The sequence below is a fragment of the Megascapheus bottae genome, chromosome 25 (genome assembly GCF_031878675.1).
Source record: "Megascapheus bottae isolate mThoBot1 chromosome 25, mThoBot2.hap1, whole genome shotgun sequence".
NCBI classification, from domain to species: Eukaryota; Metazoa; Chordata; class Mammalia; order Rodentia; family Geomyidae; genus Megascapheus; species Megascapheus bottae.
The window spans coordinates 6,935,342-6,962,537 of record NC_143533.1 but is presented as its reverse complement, the minus strand read 5'-3'; the positions used below and the strand labels follow the sequence as shown (position 1 = coordinate 6,962,537).

At 56.6% G+C, this 27,196-nt stretch overlaps 1 protein-coding gene across 1 annotated transcript; it reads right to left on the bottom strand.

Annotated features, from left to right (window-relative positions):
* Positions 1-2: 2 nt before the first annotated feature.
* Positions 3-26,949, bottom strand: Abcc6 (ATP binding cassette subfamily C member 6). The gene is made up of 31 exons (XM_090318680.1): positions 26,926-26,949; positions 26,182-26,367; positions 25,087-25,212; positions 24,871-24,999; positions 23,855-23,980; positions 23,540-23,601; positions 22,173-22,298; positions 20,672-20,869; positions 19,270-19,447; positions 18,726-18,887; positions 18,205-18,297; positions 17,087-17,290; positions 16,831-16,977; positions 15,892-15,979; positions 13,832-13,907; positions 13,199-13,325; positions 12,913-13,089; positions 11,825-11,992; positions 11,428-11,599; positions 10,374-10,449; positions 10,005-10,125; positions 8,195-8,402; positions 7,798-8,108; positions 6,140-6,339; positions 4,738-4,864; positions 3,562-3,663; positions 2,904-3,050; positions 2,252-2,410; positions 1,993-2,159; positions 866-1,060; positions 3-691 (listed from the first exon to the last, which is right to left on the bottom strand). Exons 1-31 carry the CDS (start codon positions 26,947-26,949, stop codon positions 583-585), a joined length of 4,491 nt encoding a protein of 1,496 aa, XP_090174806.1. The 3' UTR covers positions 3-582.
* Between the last annotated feature and the right edge of the window lie 247 nt (positions 26,950-27,196).

Below are 27,196 nucleotides of genomic sequence, written 5' to 3'. Positions count from 1 at the left end.
TTTCTAAATAGTCTTTCCATGTTCTTGCTCTGGGGGCGTCTGTGTGAGACAAGAATGTTGTGTGAGGCTCCGTCAGAAATGGACTCAAGAGTTGAGATGGAGGGCGGGGGAGGGGCTGATCCTGGGCCCCGGCTTCAGTGCTGTCATGGTCATTCTGTGGTCCTGTGAGGAGACACGGTGTCGCGTCAGCAGGTGCCGTGTCTCACGGCTTACTAGTTAGGAAGGGGTCTCCGTTTTCACTCAGTCCTCCGCATCTCTACTTCTGAATAGCTGGGGTTCCAGGTACACCCACTGCAGCCAGCTCTGTCTTCAGACTGCACCCAAGTCCATGATTATCTCCACGTAGTGCGAGAAAGGCACATACTCCAAGGCCTGGCCCCGGGGCTGTGTTCAAGTTCCCCAGATAAGGCCGGCAGGCAGCCAGGTAAGAGCATCTGTGCACGATGGCTCCAGGGTAGACGAGGCTCGGTGAGTCAGTCTTGAGGCCTTTCGGTTGTCAGCCAGTGTCCTCCATCTTCCTCCCAGAAGAGCCTACACTGGACTGCCAGGTGGCCCGCAGTCCCCGGCATGTCCGGGCCCAGCTTAGACCAGCCCTGAATCCTGAGCGAGTTTGTAGAACAGGCCTTGCTGGGCCAGCAGCTGGGCTGGGCTGCCCCACTCTGCCACTTGCCCCTTGTCCATCACCAGCACCCTGCAGGAAAGGGACGGGCAGCTCTTTGGCCTCCCTTCCTTCCCCAGGTGGCTTCTTGAAGCTTCTTAATTCTGTGTAGAAGCAAGGGTCCTGGGGCCCGTGCCCTCTGCCCTGAGCCCAGCCACTTGCACGCTGGGCGCTCAGGCGCATGTGTAGGGCCCTCCCCTGGCTCACCTGCTGCAGTCCATCACCGAGTGCAGGCGGTGCGCGATGAGCAGCACCGTGCAGTGCGCGAACCAGCGCCCGAGAGCCGCCTGCATCTGGAGCTCAGTCCCTGGGTCCACAGCCGCAGTGGCTTCATCCAGGATGAGGATCTGGGTGTTCCGGAGCAGGGCACGCGCCAGGCACAGCAGCTGCTTCTGTCCCACGCTAGGCCCCAGCAGTAGGTAGCGGAGATGAGTGCCTGGGGCCTCACCCCAGCCTGCCTGCCTCGGTCTCCCCAGCTGGGAAAGGGCTGGTTTCTGTTTGTGTCATGACCTCCACCAGGGTCCAGACCTAAGAACTTGACCCCACACTGGACCTCACCAGGTGAGGCACAGAGATGATGAGTGCCTGCCTGAGGCCACAGGGCCCACAGTGGAGCCGCAGTCACATTGAGACCTGGCGGGAATCCGTTTCCTGTATTTCCTTCCCTTTTCTCCTTTCGCTCCTCTTCCCTTGCTCTTCTGCCTCCCGCTCCTTTGTCATCGGTCATGGAGCATGAGCTCGGGACTTGGATACTGTCCTTGAGCTCTTCAGCTCAAGGCTACTACTCTACCATTTTGAGCCACAGCTCCACTTCTAGTTTTGTTGGTTCATTGGAGATGAGAGTCCCACAGAAGCTGGGCACGGTAGCTCCCGCCTGTAATCCTAGCTACTCAGGAGGCTGAGGTCTGAGGCTATTGGTTCAGAGACAGCCTGGGCACTAAATTCTGTGAAACTCTTATCTCCAGCTAACCACCAGAAAACGGGAAGTGGTGCTGTGGCTCAAGGGGTAGGGAGGTAGCCTTGAGCTGAAGAGCTCAGGGACAAAATGCCCAGGCCCAGGAATAGTGCGGTAGCCTTGAGCTGAAGAGCTCAGGGACAAGCGCTCAGGCCCAGAGTTCAAGCCCCAGGACTGACAAAAGTCTCAGAGCTTCTGCTTCCGTTGGCTTTGAACCTCGATCCTCAGATCTCAGCCTCCCGAGTAGCTGGGATGATAGGTGTGAGTCACTGGTGCCCGTACTTATTTTTGAGGTAAGTTCTTGCTGTGTTGTGGAGCTGAGCCTTGAACTTGAGATCCTGCTTCCCCAGCCTCCCTCAAGCCCCAGGGCTACACCCACCTGAGGTCATCGCCCCTGTCGGCACACTGGTAGTGCAGCTGACCGGGCAGCCGCGCCACGAAGGCCTTGAGCTGCACGGTCTCCAGGGCCGCCCACAGGGCCTCGTCTGAGTGCTCCTGCTGCAGGTCCAGGTTCGCACGCAGGGAGCCGGGGAACAGGATGGGGTCCTGTTAGGAGGCGCCACGCTGGTCAGCGCAGGGCCCCAGGCCCCTGCCCCGCCCCCTCCTGCCCCGCCCCCTCCTGCCCCGCCCCCACTCACCTGAGGGATGATGGTGACCCTGCGCCTCAGCTTGTACAGCCCCACCTGCCCGATGGGAACCCCGTCGATCCACACCCCGCCCTCCGCCGCCTCCTGGAGCCGCAGCAGGCCTCCGGCCAGCGAGGACTTCCCTGCGCCTGTGCGGCCCACAATGCCCACCTGTGGGGCAAGGCCAGGCCGGATGTCCACCGTCCACCCCTCAGCACCCACACTTCCATCTCGCCTTGCCTCTGCCCACCCATCCGTGCACTCTGGTCCCCCCCTTCCTCTGACAAGGTCAGGAATTCCCACTTTACCCACAAGGAAGCTGGAAGCGGATGGAAGGGTCTAGGTGGGGGAAATGACATACTTAAATGCAGATTCCCAGAGATGGGGCTGCAGGGGGTGAGATAGACGTGGGAGCCACAGAGGGTTGTGGCAGGGCCGTGGGTGGGACCTCCCAGGGTTGAGAACGCCACTGAGGACAGAGGTGCTGTTTAAGCACGGGAATGTCACGGTAAGAAGAAGCTGGTGGCAGCGCCTCAGAGGAGTCCCATTTTATAGCCAGGAAGACTCAGAACGAGGTCTCCTTTGGCAAAGCCAGCGTCCAGGGCCCGATGGAGGAGGCAGCTTGGTGGGGGAGCTGGTACACGAACCTCAGAGGGAGGCTTACCTTTTCCCCAGCCTTGATTGTCAGTGACACGCCTTGCACAGCCAGTGGGAGGTCCGCTCTGTGTCTCAGCCCGAAGTCCCTGAACTCAATCCGCCCTTCACTGGGCCAGGGGTGCCCAGCTGCACAGGTGGGAAGCCTCCAGGGAGCCTGGCAAGGTGGGTGTGGGTGCATGGGTCAGAGGAGCCTTCCATTGGGGCCGGGGGGGGGGGCAGGCACATGGTGACCCCACCTATCTGAGCCTCAGTTGCTCTTTTTTCTGTAGTATTTAGATTGGAACTCAAGTTTTCTTGCTTGAGCAAAAGGAAGCTCAGGGACAACATCAAGCCCTAAATTCAAACCCCAGACCAGCACCCCCTCTCCCCCATATAAAATGTCCCTTGAGCTGAGGAAGGGGTGCAGGACGCCCTCCTGCCCTTGAATCCCCCTAGCTAGAACATGGTTACGTGGCTGTTTCTGGGATGGCAAAGGTGTGAGGCATTGTTCCGGTGTGGCTATGGTCTAGGTCTGTTCCATCAGACGCTGCAGCCAGCTGCTCTGTCTGTTCCTACAAAGCGGTACCCTGCCCTCTAGTGGTCAGAGTGTTACATGGGCTCCTGCATTGCTGCAGTGTACCCTGCCCTGCTCAGCTCTGGCTCACTGTGACCCCTAGAATTGTCACCTCTTTGGGGGTCCTGGCATAGTCCTGCACACGTTCCACTGCCACAATGCTGTTCTCCAGATCCGTCCAGCTGCGAACGACCCACTGCAGAGTCTGGGTCACCTGGGTGGGGGTGGAGGGGCGGAGCTCAGGCTGGGCTCACTCCCCATGGCAGAGGCTGGAGACCGGATCAGGGGGAGGAAGAGGAGCCAGAGAGCAGGGCAGTCTGCCTGCCTGAGATCACTGGAATGGAGCCAGATGCCAGTGTTCATGCCTGACACCCTGGCCGCTCAGGACGCTGAGATCTGAAGGTCACGGTTTAAAGCCAGCCCGGGGAGGACCGGCTGAGAGACTCGCATGTCAAACAGCAAGAAGCTGCAAGTAGAGCTGTGGCTCAAACGGTAGAGTACCAGCCTTGAACATGAAAAGCTTGGGGCTCGTCCCAGAATTGGCATACACACTCACACACCGGGGAAGAATGAGCTTCAGCCAGCACCCCACCCCCTCACAGAAACCCCTCAATCCACTTTTCACACCATCTTGATGCAGGTAGGGAGACAGGACCAGAGAGGGTGTACGCCCTTCCCAAAGCACATAGCCAGCCTCAGGTCTACTAACTGCATTTCAACGGCACCCCAAGACTCCTGGCCTGTCTCCCCAGATAGCTGTCTCCCAGCTCCTCACTGGTGCTTAAGAGTGATGGTGCGTGCACACTGGCACTGCCCTTTCTGCAGCCTCTCTGCACTTCCTCAACACCTCACAGGCATCTCCCTCCATTTTGACCCCAGAACCTTCTCTCCTGCTGTGCCTACTACCCTGAGCGAAACCCTTCCTGTCCCTGCTCATGCCCAAATCTCCTCTAGGGAGGGGCCTTCCAGTCCTGGCAGAATCAGGCCTCTGACTGGAGTCCAGCTAAAGTCAATCCCAAGGGAAAGTTATGCTCCTACCCTGGCTCACACCCCAGCAGGACTGAGGTACTGTTCACGAAGCTTTAGAACAATGCCCCTTTCATAAATGCCACCCACCTGGCCTGGCACACCCAGGAAGCCACTTTTTCAGAGCTGGGGGTGCCATGGGGGACTGGTGTGTGCCAGGCATGCATGCTACCGCCCAGTTGCACCCTAGCCTGAAAATCCACTCCCTCTGCTCTGCCTCCACCCCAATCCCAAGTGGGGAGTAGGGGGAGTGCTGGGGTACCTGGAGGGCAGCCGAGACAGAGAAACCAACAAGGCCGGCACGGAGGTGGGCCTTGCTCAGCACGGCACACATGGCAGCCACAAACACCAGGCCATTCCCCAGGAACTCCAGGTTTGCCGCCAGCCACCTGCGAAGAGAAGGGGGTACGCAGGGGTCCCCCATCTGCCAGGACCCCCTTTTCCTGCACTCATGGACTGTAAGCTTGGTGTAGTCTGTGGTCCCAGCCACAGTCTCCTCCCAGCCAAGCTAAGAGGTGGCCAGTGACACTGCCCTGTCCCCCTGCCCCAGCCCAGGGCCTGGTACACGTTTGGTGCTCTTCTGGCCATGCATGTGCCCAGCTGTGTCTCCTTGTCCACCTTATCCTGACCCTCATGGGGCCAATGTCTTCACACACAGGTCCAGTGCAAGGTCACCTCCTCCCACAACCTTCCCTGACTACACCTCACTTTGTAACACAGTACCATGGCCTCCTCTCCTGCCTTTATCCCCAGTCAAGTTGCCTGTCTGTTGTTGCCTCGCCACCATCAGGAGACAAGATAGTGGTGTGAGAAACCGGGGTGGACCAGCGCTGGGAAATTAGGGCTCCATCACAAGCACATGTATTTCAAGGACTCTTTCTGATGTCCTGAATTCAAGGACACTTTCTGATATACCACTCATTCATTCAGGTACCAGCCGAGGTGCCAGGGTACTGCAACAAATCAAGCAGATGAAAACTGGTTGTGTAGAGACCCTGAGCTTGGCACATAAACATCTAGTTCAAACAAGAAGCCTGGCATTGTTTCCATGGGATAGATGAGGAAACCGAGGCTGAGCGGCTTAGCTCCTTGCTTACACCAGACCTACTGAATGTATGTCAGATGGGCACAATGGCTTTCCAGTGGGTGGTGCTAAGGAAACAAATGAAAGAAATGAAGAAATGGCTGGTGATGGCTGATGGTTAAAATGAGACATGCCACCTGTGGCACAGAAATCATGCCAGGGAGAGTGGCCTAGTGGTCGAGTGCTTACCTAGCATGCATAAAGCCCTGGGTTCGATTCCTTGGTACCACATACACAGAAAAGAAGCTGAAAGTGGTACTGTGGCTCAAGTGGTAAAGCACAAGCCTTGAGAAAACTCAAAGGACAGTGCCCAGGCCCCGAGTTCAAACTCCAGGACTGGCAAAAAATAAACAGGATCAACCAACTAGGAAGTGGCTGAACTGGGAGCTGAACCCCAGTTTTGATCTGTTCTTGCTTGGACTTCAAAGGAGACTGAGGATGCTAACATTTGTGGGTTCTGGACTCACCCTTCGCCCCCCCACAACGTGACTTTGGGCGTCACACTCTGCCTCTCACCAGTATGACCTCAACTGTGGATGCAAATGGGTTCCTCTGCCCCCTCCCCCCAAGCTCCTCTTACCTGTCAGCCACCAGTCGTGGGAAACTGACTCTCTGGTTCGCATCCACGAGAGCATCGCTCTGAGCTTCGAAAGGGCGCTGGGCCCGGAATGCTCGGAGCACGGCACTGCCCTGGAACGTCTCGGCCAGGTGAGAGCATACGGAGGAGTAGCTGGCCGACTCCAGACGCCTCAGCTGGCACGAGGTGGCCACATACAGGCTCTGCGCAGGATGAGGGGAGAGGGAAGAGAGAAGGCAGACATGCTGAGAGGCAGCAACTCACGGAGTCTGGAGGGTGAGGCTCCAGACCAGACTCAGCTTTTAAGCTTGCTGTGGGACCTTGGGCCCATTTCCAGAGGCCTCTCTAGACTCTGATCTCTATAGTAAGTGGCAAGGCCTGGATTCAGAGCCATCTCTACCTGACTCTGAAGCTCATGACAGAAAAAGTACTCAGGCCCCATAATTGATAGTGCCAAAAGGGGTCACATGACCCAGCTTAGAACATCAGGGCATCCTCTCCATTGGGTCTCTGTGATGATTGGTTCAGGGGTAGATCTCTGTGATTGGTTCAAGGGTGGGTCCCTGACTTATAAAGGACCAATTACAACCTTTTCTGGGCTTGTTCTCTAAACACTGAGCTGAAGGAGTTTCCTATTGTGTGCTGGGTTTGCTACACACAGGGGGAACCCACTATTGTTAAGGGTTAGTGTGCAAAAGTAGGCCAAGCAGGGGTAAGCCAGGGGTTCTCAAATGCCTGGATGATTAGAGCTGCTTAGCAAGCTAGAACTCCATCCCTGTGGGGGAGTCTAGGGTAGGGCTTGAAGGCATCCCTCCTCTTCTCCCCCTGACACCAAGTGATTCTTCCACTTTTGCAGGTCCTGGCCATATTTTGAGAACCACTAAGTCTATCTAATGGTGTCAGCCAGGCTGCATTCTCTAGGAATCTAAGACATTACGTTCAGTGTCTATCTGCCTGTCTCTTCCTCATCACTACGCAACCCTGCTGGTCCAGAACTCTCAATCTCTAGCAGCCACCTTCTGAGTGCTGGCATTTACAGGTGTGCACTGCTTTTCCCCTACACTGAATTTTTGGTTGGGTCAATTTCAGTCTTTCCTTGGCCCTGGCTTAAGCAGAATCTTTGAGACCTTGCAGTACTTCCTTAGCATTCAGAGAATTGGAAAAGAGGAAGCTGAAGTAGTAGCTGAAGCAGCAGCATGAAAGATGAGTTATTGGCTGAGTGCCTGTGGCTCACACCTGAAAGCCTAGCTACTCAGGAGGCTGAGATCTGAGGATCACCGTTTAAATGTCAGCCTGGCGAGGAAAATCCTTGAGACACTTTATCACCAATTAAACGCCCAAAACAAAACAATGCCAAAAAAAAAACCAACCCCACAAAAACAAAACACAAAACCTCAGCTGTGGTTCAAGTGGTAGAGGACTAGCCTTGAGCAAAAATAAAAAAAGCTCAGGGACAGCTCCCAGGCCTTGAGTTCTAGCCCCAGACTGACCCCCCCATGCCTACATACACACAACATTAGCTATTAAGGAGAACTACGTAGCTAGGCTGATGTCAAACAAGCTCCTGCCTTAGCTTCCCCAGTGCTGGGATTACAGGTGGGTGCTACAGGCTTCTAGCACAGCCACCTGGTCCAAGGAACCTCCCCAGTCTCCCGGCCTACCTGGAACCCGGCGTAGAGAACCATCAGGGGCAGGACGGCCACGATAGCAAGCGGGGTAGCCATCGACACTGCCAGGCCGACCTCCAGGAGCCCGAAGGCAAATGTGAGCAGCGACCGGAGCTTGTCTGGGATGTCCACGTCCACTGTGTCCATCTCCTTGGAAAAGCGGTTTAGAAGATGCCCGATGGGTGTCCGCTCGAAGAAGCCAATGGGAGACCTTGCCACATCCCAGAGCAGCGACCGGAAGAGCAGCCTGGAGGCCCGGATCCCACCAAGGAACACAGCAGCCATGGAGGCGAACAGCACGATGGCTGAGGAGGACCAGGGATGGAGGTGTGAGGCCTTGCTTCACCCCTGGGCCTGGGCCCTCCCTCTGAGGGTGGGGCAGGAGGGGTACCTTGAAGACAGCCGAGGAGCCCGAAGACAGAGCCCCGCAAGGCGGCCTGCGTCTGCCGCCCATCCACAACCGGGTCGTCTGCCCACAGGCTCAGCCAGTAGCCCTGGCAGAAGGAGGCCACTTGCTGGCACAGGAAGAGGAGGAGAGTGTAGAGACACAGCGGTGTGCCCACAGCCCGCAGGTATGCCAGGTAGGTGGCAGCCTTCACCTGTAGAATGTGCCAGGCAGAGAGTGACAGAGAGATGGGGTGGGGGGTGGGGTGTTGAAACAGGCCTGGGCCAGGCAAAGCTCCCAGATCCATGCCAGCAGGGCAGAAGGGGGACAGGGTAGCCCTGATCCACTGCATCTCCCCCGGGACCCTTCAGGACCCCTCCCCCCATTTGCCATCATTCCCACAGTGAGCTGTTAGAAGTCTGAAGATGACAGTCTGGATTTGAAGCACGTGTGTTTATGCACATAACGTGTATGCACGCTTGTGTGTATGCATGCATGTATATGTGTATACGTATGCATCGGTCCTTGCTTAGCCTCTCCTTGGCTCCAAGGCTGGCACTGTTACTTAAACCACACCTCCACTACCACCTTTCATTGGAGATGAAGAGTCTCTCAGATTTGTCAGCCAGGGTTGACTCTGAACCTCAATCCTTAGATCTCAGCCTCCCTCTCCCGCCCGCCCCCCTCTGTGCCGAGTAGCAAGGATAACAGACCGGAGCTGCTGGCACCCAGGTTTGAACCATTTCCTTGAATACCTACTGTGGGCACAGACAGGCACCTATTTGTGCACCCCAGGCCCTCTGCTCCACATCAAAGACACAGATGGACTTAGAGCCAGAGGCAGCAGCGAAGCCAGCTTCAGTAACATGGAGCTAGCCCTGTCTTGACTGTCCGGGTCTCTGTTTGAGGGGAGACCTTCTGGACCAGCCTCTTGCAGCACCCCCCACTCCCTCCCCTCGAAGTGGCACTAGCTTCTGTGCGTCCCTCAGAGCACCGCATCCTATCCCAGCAGCCCCTGCGCCTTGGTGGGCCTTCCCTCATCAGCTTGTCATTGTCCAGTGCTGTGTCACATGTAAACCTAAATCGATACTGTAGGTCTACCCTCACCAGCTGGGTATACAAATAGCCAAGGAATGGGTGGCCAATCAAGGAGATGTGTAGATGGGTCAATGGGTTATGGATGGAGGATGAGTGGATGGCTCAATGGATTGGATGAGTACACGGATAGATGAATGGATGGCTGGCTGGCTCGATGACTGATGGACTATTGGGTAGACATTTGTGGGTGAATGGATGGATGAGTGGATGGGTGGATGAATGGATGGATAGATGATTGATGGATGGTCAGGGAGACATTTATGTGCACATGGTTGAGTGAATGGATGGAACATGCACTGGAGGTAGGTACAACAATGGATGAGTTAATAGATAACTGGACAGATGAATGAGTGGATGAGCAAATGGATAGCCTGATGGACGGGAAGATGGATGGATGAGTGGACAGGTGGGTGCCTGGGCTGGTGGGTACGTGGGTGCTGGATGGAGAGGTGGGGTAAACAGGGTGCGGGTGAGGCAGTGATAAATTAACATGGAAGATGAGGAGTGGCCGGGCTCGGGACCTGGATGGAGCTAAGCCCAGGTCTTGCGTGCTCTTTGTCTCATGAACTGACTTGATGCTTCAGCACTAAATGGAGCCATGTCCACTTATTTTTGGGTGATGGTGAGGGTTAGTATCTCAATCAAGGGGAGTTCATGTCCCTGTGCCAGGCCTGCTGGGAGAGCTGGCCTCAGGGTGGCTGGAGCACTGGCTAGTTACCCGTCCATATTGTGTGCTGTCCGCTCCTCCTGGCCACCCTGTCCCCTGCGTGTCATCCAGACGAGCCCCTGCTGGGCCTTGTGAGTGGGTGCCATCCCCGGTGGGGCCTGATGCAATGGGCCTGTCATTTGGAGTGAAAAATGGCTCAGGATCCCTGTCCCCACCATGGGGCAGTGCCAGGCCCACAGCTCAACTGAGCATCAGTTTCTTCCTTCTTCATTCAGCAAGCAAAGGACACCCAGCTCCTCCCAGCATGCCTCTCACTCGGCTCCCTCCCAGCCATCTCCCACCCAGCAGCCCTCGGTAGACTGACTGCCCCAGCCCCGGAACCATTTGGCCCTCCCTCTGCTGGGCACCCCGTGACTTCACCTCTCAGGTCTGTGCTCAGGTGCCCAGCCTCCAGGACAGCTTCCGGGGTCACCAGTACCCACCACAGATTCTGTGTCTACAGGATCAAGAGGCCCGTCACACAGGGTGGGGAGGGAGGGCAGGGGTTTTCAGGGTCGAGGTGCTGGCTTTGATACAATATCTCTGACCACACCCTCCTCCAACAATTTCTGATGCCTAGAACCTTCTTTCCTAGGTAACTCACACCAAGTTCAAGTGCCATCTCCCCTGGGAGGGATCGCCCCTATTTTGCATTACTCCCCAGGCTGGGAAAGCAACCCACAGACCCACAAATAACTGCTACTGTGAACTATGGAGATTTGGGGGTGCTGCTTATGCGGCAGGCTCACAGCAAAAGCTGACCAATGCACACAGGCAACTTCTGCTTCTTTATCAGTCCTGGGGCTTAAACTAAGGGCCTGGGTGCTATCTCTGGATGTGCTATCACATCCAGCGTGGCCACCCATACCCATATGTATAACCTTGGACTGGCTCTTAGTTTCCTGGCCTCAGTTTCCTCATCTGTGAAATGGAGACATTTCACAGACAACCTCACGGTGTTGAAAAATGTTTCAATGAGGCAATGGATAGGAGAGGTGCATCTGCTGTCCCGAGCCTTCTAGAATCTTCCAGAACTTCCCTGTGTATCCAGCAGACTTAAAAGCCTCTATTATGCTACCAGGGACACTAGCTTGGCATGGGGTGGCAGCCTCTGAGGCACCGAAGTGCTCCTTGCTTATCTTCCACCACGGCCACAAGCCTAGACTCTGCTCTGATCTGTAGCCTAGAGCGAATGAATCAACTCCCTCCCGGGCCTCCTCTCGCTTCTTTAACATGGCAGCAGCTCCTGTTCTTATCTTAGAGAGGCTGTGAGGGGCAGGGACATAGCATGCGGCACACACATGGTTGGTGTGGCCTTGGGCTCATGGCTAGGGGAGGCGACCCCTTGGCAGAGCCAACGACGGTGGCCGGGCCTGGGCCTGTAAGGTGAGTGTGGCCCAGGCCCTGGGCACCGAGACTCAGTGATGCCCTGTACCTTCTCCTCCACCTCCTGGCTGTCTGGCTCTGTCCAGGAGATCCACCAGGGCCCCCTTCCTGTGCAGAAGCTCCTGGTAGGAGCCCATCTCCACGATGGCCCCGTCAGCCAGCACCATGATCTGATCAGCCTGAGGCAGGATGTGGAGCGCGTGGGTCACCAGAACCCTGGTCTGGGTGGAGGAGGGGAGAGGAGGTTACACTCGCGCTTGTCTTTTCCTGGCTTTTCCGCTGTAAGACCGATCGCTTCTGCGCCATCTTGAAGTAAAAACATTGGCAAGCGGTTTGAAGCAGAGGTGGGGTTCCTGGTTACATGGCACTGCCCTAGCGAGATCTGACCGATGCAAAGGAAAAGAAAAACCACACTCAAGCAGCAGAGTGGCCGAGATGGAACTTACGCTTCCCTGAAGCAGCCCGCCAGGCCCAATGACCTGGGCGAAGACGTGCTGACCGACATGGGCGTCCAGGGCCGCCAGAGGGTCATCAAGCAGGTACACGGCGGCTTTCCTGTACACAGCCCGGGCCAGGCTCAGCCGCTGTTTCTGGCCCCCCGACAGGTCCATTCCCTGGGGGTCAGAGAGCAGGGCAGGCACCTGAGGCCATCCATCGCTGCTGGAAAGACTGGGTGTGCAGGCGAGACACACACCAGGCCTGCGCTGCTCTGGCTGCCGGTCCTCTGGGCAGTGTCACTGCCAGCCTTTGCCCTTCCAGCCTGAGCTGCCCCCATTCCAGTCTCCCAACCTCCCCCTCACTTGGCCTTTGTTTCCTTTCACCACAAGCACCCCTTTCCTTGTAAACATCAGTCATTCCCTGGAGCTGCTTTTTGGTGCATTCATTCATTCAGTCACTCTCCACTGCATGGAGGATGCTCTCTGCCCCTCGGTGTCCAGGACTCCAGGGAAAGGTGTCAGGCGGGGTCCCCGGGCCTTGCCGGCCTCACCCCCCTCCTTGGCCTCCGTCCCTGGACCCGTTCCTCCCTACCAGGCCTCCCACGTCCCCTCGCTGGGCTTTCCTCAGCCCAGGGCTTGGCAAGCCTTTCCCGGGGAAGGCCAGAGTGGCCGCAGGCCCTGCAGGCCGCACACTGTCTGTCCTGACTTGGGGCCTGGAAAAGGCAGCCATAACCCTCAGGTAAAGGAACAGACATGGTGGTGTCCCAATAACACTTTATGGATCCAAACAAGCAGTGGGCTGGATTTGGCCGGTGGGGCATTGTGGAACCCCTGGACCTATTTGCTGAGGTGCTCTAGTGAAGGAGGCCCAGGGAGGGAAAGCCACCTGACCAACATCACCCAGCGGGCAGGGCAGAGCAGTACCCACGTCCAGTCACAGACCCATCCATGCGAACCCTCTTTCAATTCAATCACTGCTCACGATGGAGGCACCTGTTACACCTGACCCCTGAACTGGGGAAGGTCAAGAGTCATAGCCCCCAGTGGCAAAGTCTCCCTGTCCCATGAAGGCCCCCCCCCCAGCCCCCAGGCCCCACCTGCTCCCCGATCAAGGTATGGACTCCATGCGGGAACCTGCTCAGGTCTGGCCCCAGGGCACAGGCTTCTAGAACCTTCTCCAGCCATGGCAGGTCCAGCTCCTTCCCAAAGGTCACGTTCTCCAGGACAGAGGTGCTCTGGACCCAGGCCTCCTGGGGCACATATGCCATGGGGCCCTGAAACAGGTGAAGGCTCAGCAGAGAACTGGGGCTCAGGGGCTGGAGTGGCGGGGGACATTGGCTGTGAAGGGGAATCTCGGGGCAGGGAAGGATGGGGCGGCCTCACCTTGATGCTCACCAACCCTTCTATCTTCTTCAGCTCCCCAAGGAGGGCAGAGAGCAGGGAGGACTTCCCTGCCCCTACTGCCCCCACCACAGCCAGTAGACAGCCCTGGGGCACGGCAAGGTGGATCCTGGGAACCCAAAGGAGAGATGGACCTCTGGTTACAGGGCCTAGCCTGTATCTGTGCTGAGACTGAGAAACCTACCTCAGGACCTTTGCACTTCCCATCACCCACTTTTCAAAGCTCCCCTCATTGACAGTTTACTTCTCCCCTTCATTATGCCATAGGCTTTCTGCATCTTTCCCCTTCTCAGGGAGCTGGGGGGCACTGGCTGAGATTTTTTTTTTTGTCCACACAGACCCAGCTGTAAAGTTGGGGGCTGGAGGTGATGAAGCAAGCAAGAATGGGTGCAGCTGATGAGGCTGCCCTCATCCAGGTCTCTCATGCCTGAAGGTGACTTCCCTATTACAGGGTGAGGGAACTCAGTGGCTCACTGCTTCATCCACAGAGCTTGAGTTTGCCCGAGCCCCTGGCAGAGCCTGGGCCCTGCATGGCCACACTTTCCACGGCAGACCAGATGCCTCAGGCTCCCAGGGGCTAGGGCACCACCTCCCTCCCCAGGGTACCCTGGATACCTGTGCAGGCAGGCTGGGCTCTCCCGGGACCACGCAAAGGTGCCGTTGTGTATGACCAGGCAGTCCTTCTGGGCAGCTGCAGGGCACAGCACAGGCACAAGGCTGGTTTGCTGCTGCTGCTCCGTTTCTAAGACCCTGCACCCCATCCAGGGACATCTACCCTGATGCCCAAAGGGATTCTGGGGGGGACCTTGTGGCTGTGAAATTCAGAAACACGTAAGCTACAACCCCAGGGCCACTTCCTGCCTGTTGCTTTTTTTTTGTCTATAAAGTTTTATTGAAACACAGCCATGCTCATTCACATCATGGCTGGTATCGTGCTAAAATGGCAGCATTGTGGACTGTGTCAGTCACAAGCCTGGGGTAGCTACAGCCTGGTCCCGTACAGGAAAAGTCACATGACTCCCAGGGAGACTTATCATCCAGTGTGCAGCTCGAGCAAGCCACAGGGACATTAGAATTTTGGCAAGTGGTTGAGGCATAGATTTGTATCTAAATAGTAAGAAAAGACAGATCAGATTTGTTTAGATGCACGTGGGAGATTTTATCCAAGACCGGACTCTTTATGACTCAGTACAAATTCATTAAATGGGCATCTGTCAAGGATTGGGGCTGGGCATTATAGTTCTTAGCACTTCTGCTTGGTAAAACAGGCTCTGATCTCCCCCAAGCTGGGTGGCCTCCAGAGAGGATGTCCTACCAACAGACTGCCCAGTTGAATTCCTACTCCAGATAAGCAGAAATGATTGTGTAGTAGGATTTCGCAGATACTGCATAAAACATGTTTGCACTTAAAAAAAATAACCACTTTGCATGCTGGGAGTTTGGCCTAGTGGTTAAAGTGCTTGCCTAGCATGCATGAAGACCCAGGTTCGATTCCTCGGGACCACATATATAGAAAAAAGCCAGAAGTGGTGCTGAGGCTCAAGTGGTAGAGCTCTAGCCTTGAGAAAGTCCAAGGACAGTGCTCAGGCCCTGAGCTCAAGCCCAGGACTGGCAAAAAAACAAACATTTTGAGAACAGCTCTAAAACAAGCCAGGCATTGTAGTACATGCCTGTAATCCCAGCTACTCCAGAGGCAGAGGGAGAAGGACTGGAGTCTGAGGTCAGCCAGGACAGAAGCACTAAGCTATGTGAAAAACAGACTAATAGCTGGGCACTGGTGGCTCATGCTTGCGATCTTAGCTACTCAGCAGGCTGAGACCTGAGGATTGTGGTTCAAAGCCAACCCTGGGCAGGAAAGCCCATGAGACTTCTCTCAAGGGAAGCATCCAAAAAGGCCACAAGTGGCTCAAGGAGCAGAGTGCCAGCCTTGAGCAAAAAAAAAGCTCAGGGACAGTGCTTGGGACCTGAGTTCAAGCTGCAGAACCAACAACCAAAGAATTAACACTAGATGAGAGGTAGACCAGATGTTCCAGTTGCAACAAATACTCACTAAAATACCAACTCAATGGTTTCTGTCAAGTGAAATGGGAACTGAGCCTGATGACAGCCATGAGCCTCCTGGACCCATGGCTGGAAGCAACAGTGGGCCAGGCAGAGCAGGGAGGCTTTGCCAATCATTCTTCAGTAATGGCCGTAACTGTTCTCTCTCCTCTCTCTTGTTCCTCTCTATCTCCCTTCCTCCCTCCCTTTCTCTCTCCTTCCCTTTCTCCATTTCCTTTATGGTACCACTCCAGGGCCTTGAACTTAGGGCCTAGGCACTGTCCCTGAGCTCCTTTTGCTCAAAGCTAGCACTCTACCCCTTTGAGCCACAGCTCCACCTCCAACTTTTCAGCAGTTCATTGGAGAGAAGTGTCTCAAGGGCTTTCCTGCCTGGGCTGGCTTTGAACCACGATCCTCACACCTCAGCCTCTAGAGTAGCTAGGATGATAGGCGTGAGCTATTGTGCCCAGCTCTGACCTCTTCCCAGCTTTCTAGCACCCCCCCCGCCTTCCTTCCCGGATTATTCTCCACACCTAGAATGTCAGCCATGACACCAGGTCCCGTGTGACAGGGCTGCTGGAGGGATTGGCAGTGCCATCCCATCCCCAGCCCTCCCCTCCCCAGTCGGAACTCACAGCACTTGGAGGGACTCGTGTCTATGGCAAGAGGGTCGATTTCTTCCAGGCAGAGAAAGGCAGCCAAACGGCCCAAGGAAACCCGTGCCTGTGGAAGGCAGGGGCATCACCCACAGATGGGCATGGGGCCCTGGCTTCTGGTGCCAGGAATCCCAAGGTGCTAGTCAACCAAGTCCTGGCTACCCAGGCCTAGAGTGTGTGAGGCATGAGCACACGCCTTCGTGGATACTGTGAACAAGGACGCTGAGATGGGGTCCCCAGGCTCCCAGTCCCTAATTAGAGAAAATGCATACTCCAGCTGCTATACCAAGTAGGGACCTGGTGCGAGGGTGGAGTTTTCTAACCGCTTCAGGCCTTGTCCACCAGAGGGCGCCCTCTTAGCTCCCAATCACAAACTCCTCTGGGGAGGGGGCAGACATTAAAACACAAGTGGTTCACGCCTGTCATTTTTGCTACTCAGGAGAGCTGAGTATCTGAGGGTCACTGTTCAAAGCCAGCCTGGGCAGAAAAGTCTTCGAGATACTTTTCTCCAATAAACAACTCAGATAAAGCTAGAAGTGGTGCTGTGGCTCAAGTGGTAGAGCGCTAGCCTTGAGCAAAAGAAACTCAGGGACAGAGGCCAGGCCCTGAGTTCAAGATCCAAAACTGGGGAAACACACATAAAACGAAAAACCAACATCCAACAGGCAACTTCTAGTTTCTATGGAACCCAAGGCCACACAGCAGGAAGGGTTAGAGCAGGTGAAGGCAGAGGTCTTGTGGTTCTCAGTGAGAAAAACCAGCGGGCACCATTCTTGCATACTTTCAAATATTTTCTGTGGGTCTCCAGGCCTCCCATGATTCCTAATGGCTCCCATTCTATCAGACTCAGACCCTCCCCTCCCCATCCCCCTCCCCCCACCGGGCCTGTGCGCTGGGCACAGCCTTTTGCAGCCTCACCTGGACAATGCAGTGGGCAGAGAAGGGCAGGAAGGCCTGGGCCTTGTTCAGGATACCCAGCACCGTGAGTGTCACGAAGGCCTTCTCAGCATCCATAGCACTGTCCGCTGCCACCAGCGTGTGGACAGCAAACACCACCAGTGCCACCTGCCGATGCAGGGCACCGTGGATGAATGCCCCAGGCTGTGGGGACCCACCTGTTTGGGGATCCCTGCAGTGTCAGTCACCCCCCCTTGCCCTCCCCCTGTGACATCACCAGAAATGTGGACAGCTGGAAGGACACCAGGGACACAGAGAAGAGGAGCGTGGACATCCTCAGGGCCTCTAGCTCGTGGGCTCGGAGGTGCAGGAGCCGCTCCATGAAGGCCTCCTCGCAGCCGTGGGCCTTGATGGTTCTCACGGTCCTGAGGACAGAGCTGGTGAGCCGGGCACGGGCGTCCTTCTGCCTCATCTGCTCCTCCTGAGACCGCAGTGGGAACCAGGCAGGAGGGGGGTCAGGCCTAGAACCTTCCACCACTGCACAGCCCAGGGAGAAATCCCAGGCTGTCCCGTCAGGGGTGGGTGGGGGCAGATCCTCTCTCTGCACCCTTCTGCACCCTGTGCGCTTTTGTGCCTGATGAGGGAAGGCCCAGGCTGTGTCCTGAACTAGACCTTGTGGTTGTGGGTGAGTTGGGCAGTGGGGTGAGGGGCCTCACACCCAGGACAGCCAGAGGGCAGTGGGGTTCAATGGGGATAAGAGGGAAGATCTCAATTGGACAAGGTAGAGGGGTCTGGGGACTCTCACGCTCTCTGTGTAGGGGGCTGCTGCTTGGGAATGTCTTAGAGGAGGTCCTGTGCTGACAATGGCCCAGGTGACTGATGGAAAGGACAGATGGTGGGGGGGGGCAGCAGGGCCCACCCCTCTCCATCCTTCCCCTCCGCCTTCAGTTCAGAGTTGGGCACCGAGCATCAGCTGGGAGCAGAAGCAGGAGTCAGCAACTGCAGGGTGGTTGACTTCCTGGGAGGCCTGGGGTTGGGTCTGGATCTTACCAAGCCCCCTGACCTCCCCTCCGACCCCCTGCCCCCTCCCCCCAGCTTTGGGTTCCTTGGAAAGCTCCTTCCTGCTGCTGTGTCTCTAGACGATGTAGAGGAGGGGCAAACGATTCCTATGTGATTTAGAGAGAGATTCCTCAAGAGGTCATTTGAGTCCCTTCTCTAGACAGCCCCCACCTCATTTCCAGGCTGTGGGCCTCTGTTTCCCCCTCTCAATCCTTCAGAACTCTTCTCACGTTAGGGAGGGGACCAGTTGGTTGTGTGTAGCAATGGCGCCACCGAGTGGCAGAATGGAGAAGTGTCCAGGCTGGGGATGGGCGGGGAGCCCCGCACCATACCTACCTGATGGTGGCTGCGCTTCTTGGCGATGAAAAAGTTCAGAGGTAGGAGGATCAGGAAGACAACGATGGCCGTGAGAGCAGAGGGTCCCAGGAGCTGGGGACAGAGAACACAGAGGCTTTTAGAGACCTGGGGCTGTGGTTGGGTGTCAGGAGAGGAGCTGTGCACTGCAGGGAGGACTCAGACTCAAGGAGGCCCTGTGTATAGGCAGCCAGGGTCAGGATACAATGGGGAAGTCAAGACTGGGAGAACCAGCACCTGGGTTCGAATCCCGGCTTTGACACTCACAACCAGGGTGAATCCCTGGTTCTCTAGACACACCCCACCCTGTGTCCAGTCTGTCAGCCTCAGTTTCCCGTCCTTACCCGTGGCACCTTTACTAACCATAAAACCCAGCGGCCAATAGGGTTCATTGTGTATGGCAACAGCGCCACCCAGTGGCTCCCTGGAGAAGCATCCTGAAGGCGGGGCGGGCACCAGAAGTCCCCAGCTCCACCCCTGGCTTGCTCCTCCCCATCTCCCACCTGCCACAGGTAGACGAAGCAGACGATGATCCAGAGCAGCGGCAGCCACAGCCCGTTCAGGTACAGGATGCTGTCGGTCAGCCGCTGCACGTCCACTGACACCAGGTTCACCACGTCCCCCACCGAGCTGCCCTTCCTGGAGCCGCTGGACAGGGCCAGCACCTGCATGGGGATAGGAAGGGGTCCGGGGGAGTCACTAGTGCCATCTGGAATGCCAGTCAACACCCCTGATTTGGAGGGGAGAACCCCTGGGGGCCACGTGCCCAGCCCCAAGGCTTCAGCCACAGAGTTTGCTGTTCAGGGACAAATGGCAGCTCAGGAGCCATTTGAGGTCACCCCCCCCTTCCCAGCCACAGGTGACCTTTGCCCTTGCAGGGGAGGGGAGGCAAGGTTAGTGAAATGCACGCAATTACTACTTCCCTTTTTCAGTGCTAAGGAAACTGAGGCACAAAGCGGAACAACCGCTCTGAGGGCCAGTACAGTGGAGCTCAGTGAACTTGGGGTGTTAGTGGGCCTGGGGTGCTGGCCCCCAGCCCGGGCTCACCTTCCTGTACACCAGGCCTGTGATGGCTGCACGCAGCCTCATCTGGAGCAGCTTCACGCAGTACATGTACCGCTGCTCAAACAGCGTCTGCAGGCAGGCCGAGAGGAGGAGCAACACGGCCAGGACCGAGCCCTTCCAGGCTGGGGGTTCGGGGTCACCCATGAACTCCAGAAACAGGCTGGCGGGAGGAGGGACGGTGGTGAGATGAGCTTCTCAGCCTGTGTCACTGTCCTGGCCTGGGCCTGGCATGCGCTGGAGCTTAGGTGGCAAACTGCACCAGTGGTCAGTGTCACACCCCCATTTTTTCCCTTTGGTTGTGGTACTGGGATTTGAACTTAGAACCTCACATTGCTATGCACAAAGCATGCCCAACCCCTTTTGTGCTGGTTTTGAGATGGCGTCTGAGGTTGATTTCCTCGTTGCTCAGGCCTCTTCCTGGACTTTGATCCGCCTGTGTCCTACTTCCTATCATGGTTAGAACAGGCACACACCTCAGGCACCTGATGGTGATCCTGTGCTTTTTCCAGCCTCAAATCTCGATCCTCCCCATCTCTGCCTCCCTAACGTGGCATGAGTCATGGACGCCCAGGCTCCGTGCTCCTTTTCTCTGCAGCTCCTTCCAGCAAAGAGGTGGGGTTTTTGTCTCCATGGCATGTGGAAAGCACCCCTGCACTGGCCCAGGTGAAACTTTGTTTGGTGACTCATTAAAATGAGGCTAGCGGAGAGGGTTCAGTTCCATCTGTCCCGCCCGGGCTGGCTTCAAACCTCGATTCACAGATCCCAACCTCCTGAATAGCTAGGATGATAGGCGTGAGCCGCCTGTTCCTGGCTTCCACCTAGAAACACTGGTCCACAGCACAAGGCCAGGCCAGGCCAGGCTTCGGGAAGGTGGAGAGCTACACAGATAGGTCACGATTTACCCCACAGGTAACCAGACCACCAGTGGACAAACCAATCACCAACCAACCAGGCAAGGATCTGTTCTCAGATGCATGGTCTTAGAACCCGAGGGGGAGACTCATGCAGTGTCCAGCGTGATAGCATACACCTGTAATCCCAGCTACGAGGGAGGAGGCAGACAGAGCATTCTCCTTGGAGGATCAAGATCCTATCTGAAAAAAAAATAAACTAAAAGCAAACAAAAAGGGAGCCTGGGGTTGCCTGGCTCAAACAGTAGAGGACCCACCTAATAAGCACAAGGTTCTGAATTCAAATCCTAGTACTGCCAAGAGGAGAAATAATAGAAATAAGAGGCTCCGTAGAGCCTGGCTCCTGTTTCAGCCACCACCATCCACAGTGGGTGCTTGGTTCCCAGTGGAAGAGAGAATGTGCCTCAGCCACAGACCCCCCCCCCCCCCCCCGCCATGGGGCTCAAGGCCAGGCCGGCCGAGGCGAGACTCACCTGAGAAGCTTGGGGCTGGCGAACCTGAAGGAATCGCTGATGACCAGGCTGAGGGTCCCCAGGAGGAAGGACCCCCGAAACACCCGCCACATGGCCCCCAGCAGCGGCCCCTGCCCGCTGCGCTCCTCCGACAGGAAGGCCTCAGTCTCTGGGGCCTCCAGGAGACTGCCTCCTTTGCGCTCAAACTTCTTGGCACACCTAGGGGAGAGGAAATGCCACAGCATGCACTCAGCCACGGAGGAGGTCAAGGGCTCAGGGCACGGGGCGGGGGCCATAGACCCTTGCTAGAGGCCACCCTCACTCCCCACCTTGCCCTCAGTTGGCAGCGCTGTTTCTTCTCCCCAAAGTCCCAGGCCATGCTCAGGAGACACACGGCATGGCCCAGGTGGCGGTGGCTGCCAGGGAGTGGTGCTCTGTCAGCCCCCCGCTTCCACCAAGGTAAAAGCAAAGCTACAGAGAGAATTTCGGGGGGGGGGGAGGAGTGGCAAAGCCAAGGGAAAAGTCTGGCCCCTAGGGCCCGCTGTTTTCCTCGGCATCGCTGAGCTGGCTGTGTCGTGCTGTGCAAATCCTCTAGTGTGTGTGTCTCCCTGCCAGAGGTGGAGTGCCCCTCCCCTCCCCCACACTACCACAGGGCCCTGCCAGCCAGGCCCAGGCCACTCCTTCCTTTAAATTGTCACTTTTAGAGTTGCCTGGATTTCCTGCCTGGGTGTAGTAGGCGCTCAATAAACACTCCGCAAGGAGGCACGCAGACAGCTTGGGGCGTAAGGTTACCAGAATTAAAGGAAGAAAGAGAGGGGAAGGAGGAAGGGAAGGAGGGAAGGAAGGAGGGTGGGAAAGGAGGATCTTGGGGCAGGAGGCTGGCATTCAGGTATTCACTAGAGGAACACAAGAGGAGCACTGAGCAGTCGAGCAAAACACAGAGCCCATGGCTGCCCAGTGATGCCATGGCCACCGAGGGCTGGGATCTCAAGTCCAGGTTTTTGTGCCAAGTCTGAAGCACTGTCCAACTTATATTATTATTATTGTTGTTGTTGTTGTTATTATTATTAGTCCACTGTGGGACTTGAACTCCAGGCCTGTGCACTGTCCCCACGCTCTTTTGCTCACGGCCAGCTCTACCACTTCGAGCCACAGCGCCGCTCCCTGTTCTCTGATGGTTCTTTGGAGATAAGTGTTTCATGGACTTTCCTGCTGGCTTTGAACTGCTATCCTTAGAGCTCAGCCACCTGAGTAGCTAGGATGATGGGCGTGCGCGCCTGGCTCCTTCCTCTCCTGTGTCTGTGCCCGGATGATGGGAGATGAGCTGAAGCGGGCTCAGTCTGTGCCATGCCCCCTCTGCCTGCTGTTCTGCATGCTTCGCTGTCCCTTTCCGCTCACATCCAGCCTGTGTGCTTCTCTGGTTGGACCAGAGGACGGGGGCTGGAGGGGATAAGCTTGACTTTTGGGGTACCACCCTCTGTGGTCCCCCTAGCCTGGGGTTCTCAACCCATCCCCCCCTCACCTGGGGGCCTGGAGCCTGCGCCATTCCTTCTCCAGCTGGGAGACGAGCTCTTCCGAGCTGTTCTCTCTCCCCAGAGACCAAAGGTCCTGGGGTCTCAGCACTTTCTGGTAGCCCTTCCAGAGCAGCCTGAAAAAGGGGGTTGCCAGGGTGGGTGAACCCCCCCCCCGCCAAGAAGCCACCCATCCTCCCCAGGACTCACCAGCTGATTCCTTGTTTTGCTAGGAAGGGGGGGGCCAAGGCTCAGAGCCATCCCTTGACTTCCCCAAGAGACAGGCAGCATCACTGGAGGAGTGTGGCACCCCCAGAATGAGGGCAGGAGGAAATGGAAACCCCCTACTCCACTCGCCCAGCCTCCCTTGGCCTCAGGACCTTGGCACATACACTGCACTCAGCTTAACATTGTTTCCACCATCTTCACCTGGTCACCCCTTTCTTGGCCTTCCCAGCCCAGACAGGGACCAACATGGCTGCGATGCGTTCCCCAGCCTCTTTCTTTTTAGCTGCACATTGTGATTGGTTGTTATGAATTATCCTTATTCTGTTGGCAGCACTAGGGTTTGTGGAAACGCTCTACCACTTGAGCCACACATCCAGTCTTTTTTTTTTGCCAGTTGTGGGGCTTGAACTCAGGGCCTGAGCACTGTCCTTGAATTTTCTCAAGGCTAGAGCTCTACCACTTGAGCCACAGCACCACTTCTGGGCCTTTTCTGTGTATGTGGTACAGAGGAATCGAACCCAGGGCTCCTGCACGCCAGCCAAGCATTCTACCACTAGGCCACACACCCAGCTTGGTTTACTTTTTTTTTTTAATCTAATTATTTAGAATCAAAGTGGCTGAGTGGAGTCTGTGCTCCTGCCCAGCCTCACCTTGTGGCACAGGTGTCGTGGGGAGCCCAGCAAAAGGAGCGTACTTCCTCATCTTGCACTGAGGCAAGCTGGTGTCCCAGTATGGGGAGCCCTGTTTTCTTTGGGGTGTCTAATATTTCCCGGGACACAGGGGAGGGTTTGCTCCAAGGGGCTACCCAATAAAGAGCTGTCCTGTCATCTGGGGTTCGCCTTCTTCATCCTCACTTCTCCCCAGCTCCTGTCGCTGTGGTGTGGAGAGTGAAGCACGGGCGCATAGTGGTGCAGCGGCCTGGCCATAGTCTAGATCTACAAGATCCAGTGTTGTTGATGTGAGGCCCATGTCGGGTCAGAAGGGGCTGGGGGTGCAGGTGAAGAGAGTCCCTACTTCCTCTGAAACAGCAGCTGAGGGGCAGAGCCAGGCGTACTCTGGGCTCAGAGAATTGCCTGAAGCTGTGGTAGCTAAGTCCTGCACAACTCTCTGGGGTGGGCTCCCCAAGCCCCCTCCCTGGGGCCTTACTTACCCTGAAGCCCACCAGAACAGGGCCTTGGAGGGGAAGGACGCTCCCGCTTCTGGACAGGGATTCTGCAAAAGATGAGAGCCAGCAAAGAGCCAGGTGGGGTAGCGCAGTCCTGTAATCCCAGCACCCAGGAAGCAGAAGCAGGAGAACAGGGATTCGAGGCCTGCCCGGGCTGTATATCAAGACCTGGTTCTAGTCTCAAAATAAGCTGGAGGAAGGGGCTGGCTCTTACTTCCTGTTGTTTGTTGAATGGCTGAGTGAATTCTCTTTACAAAACGAGAGGCAGGTCATCCAGCTTCCGGGAGCAGAGGTACTTACCGATTGCTGGGGGTCTTTGGGGAAGAAGGGAGGCCAGTCTACCAGGCAGGCCAGGGCAAACTCCGCCACCACCAGCAACAGGCATAGGTAGGTGGCCAGGTGGCAGAGGGGGTCGCTCAGGAAGTCCTGAGGGGAGACAGCAGGTGTCAGAGCACTGAGTGAGGGGCTGAGGTACTAGCAGGGGGTACCCCGGGGGTACCCCCCCCAGCAGACAGCCTCAGGCTTGACAGGATTCTGGAACAGACACAGAGCCTTAGCGTTAGAAAATCCAAGCCCCTCCACACCCCCACTTCCAGCCTTCTGGATTTCAAACACATGGTGGCTTCCATGCATTGGGCCAAACCCCCGCCCTGCTGGGATAATAGCATGCACTGCCACGCCCAGACCCCAGCTGCACTTCATATGCTTCTATTGGTGAGGAAACTGAGGCTGAGAGCAGTATCACCTGGCTGGAAGGGGCCAGAGGGGGCCATGATTCCCCCTTCCTTCCATACACCCCATCAATTACCCTGATTTGATGATCACACAATGTCCATCCGCATCAAAATGTCACCCTGGGAACAGCTAATATGTGTCAATAAAAAGCCACATGAAAAGCGTGAGCTACTGAGTTATCTGTTAGTTTTCACTGGGGGTTCTGAGGCTTGAACTCAGGGCCTGAGCACTGTCCCCGCGCTTTCCCCCTCCCTCCAAGGCTAGCCCTTGTGGCATTTGAGCCACAACTCCGCTTCCAGCTTTTGGGGTGGTTCATTGAAGATAAGAATCTCATGGACTTTCCTGCTCGGGCTGGCTTTGAACCACGGTGCTCGGAGCTCAGCCTCCTGAGTAGCTGGGATTACAGGCATGAGCCATGGCACCCGGGGCTGGGGTATGTTTATGTCTCCAGTTTCGGGGTGGGGAAGGATGTGCCTCTGAAGAGAACAAGGCGTCCGTGGGAGCAGAGAGAGGAGGGATGGGACCCGAGGCCTGGTGCTGCCATCTTGGTTTCTCCAGAGGGGCCGGGGTCCCTCACTTACCCCCTTTGAGGCTTGTTGGGCAGCACCCACAATGGGTAAGAGACAACACAGTAACCAGTACCCAAACAGCACCCCGGACGCCCGAACTCCCATCTGCCTCTCCACGTGAATCAGGAACACGGCAAAGGCCTGGAGGAGACCCAAGCGTGGGCCTTAGTGGGGGAGGGGAGGCCCTGCCCCCCACCCCCACCCATGTAGGGGAAGCCAGGCCATTACCATGGTGACCAGCCACACTGTAGGGTGGACCAGGGACTCCGGGGCCTGGGATCTTCCCCAATGGATTTTCCACAGAGGGACAGCCACATTGAATGCCCACAGGAGGAAGAGTGTGAACCCCAGAACCTGGGAAAGAGGTACACATGAGGCTGGGGGGGAGGAGGAGTGGAGGGAGAGGCAGAAAGAAAGATGGCAGCCAGCCAGGCGCCAATGGCCCTGCAAGGGGCCAATGTCACAGGTTCTTGATGTGTCAGTGCAGTCCCGGCCTGGCCTGTCACACAAGACCTCACACCGGGGTGAGCTTATGCAATGAGCCGCTGAATTCAGGAGTGCCAACATTTCAGTGACTATCAAAGTTTGTTTTGGAAACACAGTCACGCCTACTTATTCACTAACTATGGGGGGAGTGGTGTGGCTTTGGCATAGTTGAATATTTAGCCCACCAAGCATCATATGGGTACAACTGGCTCCTTCAGGCAGAAGGCGAGAGAGAGAGCAAAAGAGTTAGCAACTAAATTCATCAGTGGGTCTGAGGGTGGCACTGCTTGCCTGCAATCTCAGCTACTAAGGAGGCAGGCAGACGTCTGGATGATCCAAGTTCAAGGCCAACCCAGGCAATACGTGAGCCAGACTCCATCTCAACAATCTGGGCCTCAGGGGTCACATGTGAAGCCAGCCCTGGTTAATGAGCAGAAAAGGGGATTCTACCTGAAAAATATCTAAAGCAAAAATGGGCTTGGAGCATAACTCAGTGGCTCAGCACCCACCAGTACCACAGACCCAAATCACTGTGTGCTTTCAACACACCCAGGATCCTGGGACGGCTGAACGCCCCTAAGAAAGATTTGGGGTGTGTGTGTGTGAGCACACATGTGTGTGTGCACATGCCCCAGGGCTTTTCACAATCACAAAGCCCAGGGAACTTTGTTCCTCTGGCTTTACCTCCATAGCCTCTCATGGAATCGATCTGTTTGGCTAGTGTTTAACTTCCTGTCTCTCTGCAGGGACTGTGGGGGGGGAATTCTGTGGGGGTCTCCCCCAGATCTCCCTCAGACACCCCCTCCCTCTCTCCAGACTCCCAGTGGTGGCTGCTACCATTTTGGCCTTGAAGAGGGGCGACATGCGCAGGTAGCCCGGGCTGGGGCGGCGTCTGAGGAGGAGGAGGTAGGCAGGGCCGAGGACCCAGAGGTACAGCGGGGGGGCCCACACCCCCAGCGCACGCAGGAAGCTCAGGCTCAGCAGGCCCTGGGCAGCAGGCACGGGCTCCGTCTGGTTCCAGACCTGAATTGAATACCAGGGCACGGCTTAGGATGACAGGCACACGGGATGGCACACGCATGGGATGGTACATGCCAGACTTCCAGTGTTTACAGCCCTTCTCAGAGTACTTAATTCTCAGGACTTTTCACCCCAATCCTGTAGTTATACTGGGTTCATCCAGCCAGTAGGCCGAGGCCCCGAAAGGCCAGGGGCTTGCCAAGGGCACCCAGCAGGGAGGCAGAGGGTGGGGGGATTGGAACTGAGGGTCGTGGACCCCACAGGGGTGCTGGGTACAGTCGGAGGAACAACACCATGCCTGGGCACAGAGGGCCTGCTGGGGTGAGGGGGTACGCAGAGCCAGGCGGAGTGCAATACTGTCCTTTCCCGTGGGTGACCCCCGTGTCCTCTTGATGAGCCTCACCACACACAGGGCGCTGTGCTGAGGGGGAGCTCAGAACACCAGAAGGGGGTCTCTAGGCATAGGGAGGCTGGGGGTTCCCCCAGCTTTTTGCAAATGAAACTTCTGGGGCTATTACATAGAACCCCTATGTTTCAGCCGGGGAAAGGAGGGACACTCACCCCCGGTTCCCATGTCGAGGCCATTGCGGTCAGGCGTCTGTCCCTCTGTCCGTCCCCCTCCCCGAGGCTGTACTGGGCCGCAGAGGGGTGGGGCCGGCGGGTTTGGCACAGGCTGGAGCTTGACCTGGAGGCCTGGGCAAGGTCCAGAGCTCAGAGAGGTGTTGCCGGTAAGGCCTGGCCCGGGGAGGGGAGGTGAACCGGGGATCCCTGAGGCTGCAGTGACAGCGCCAGGCTCCCTTCCTTCTCCAGGAGACAGACCATCAGAGCACCG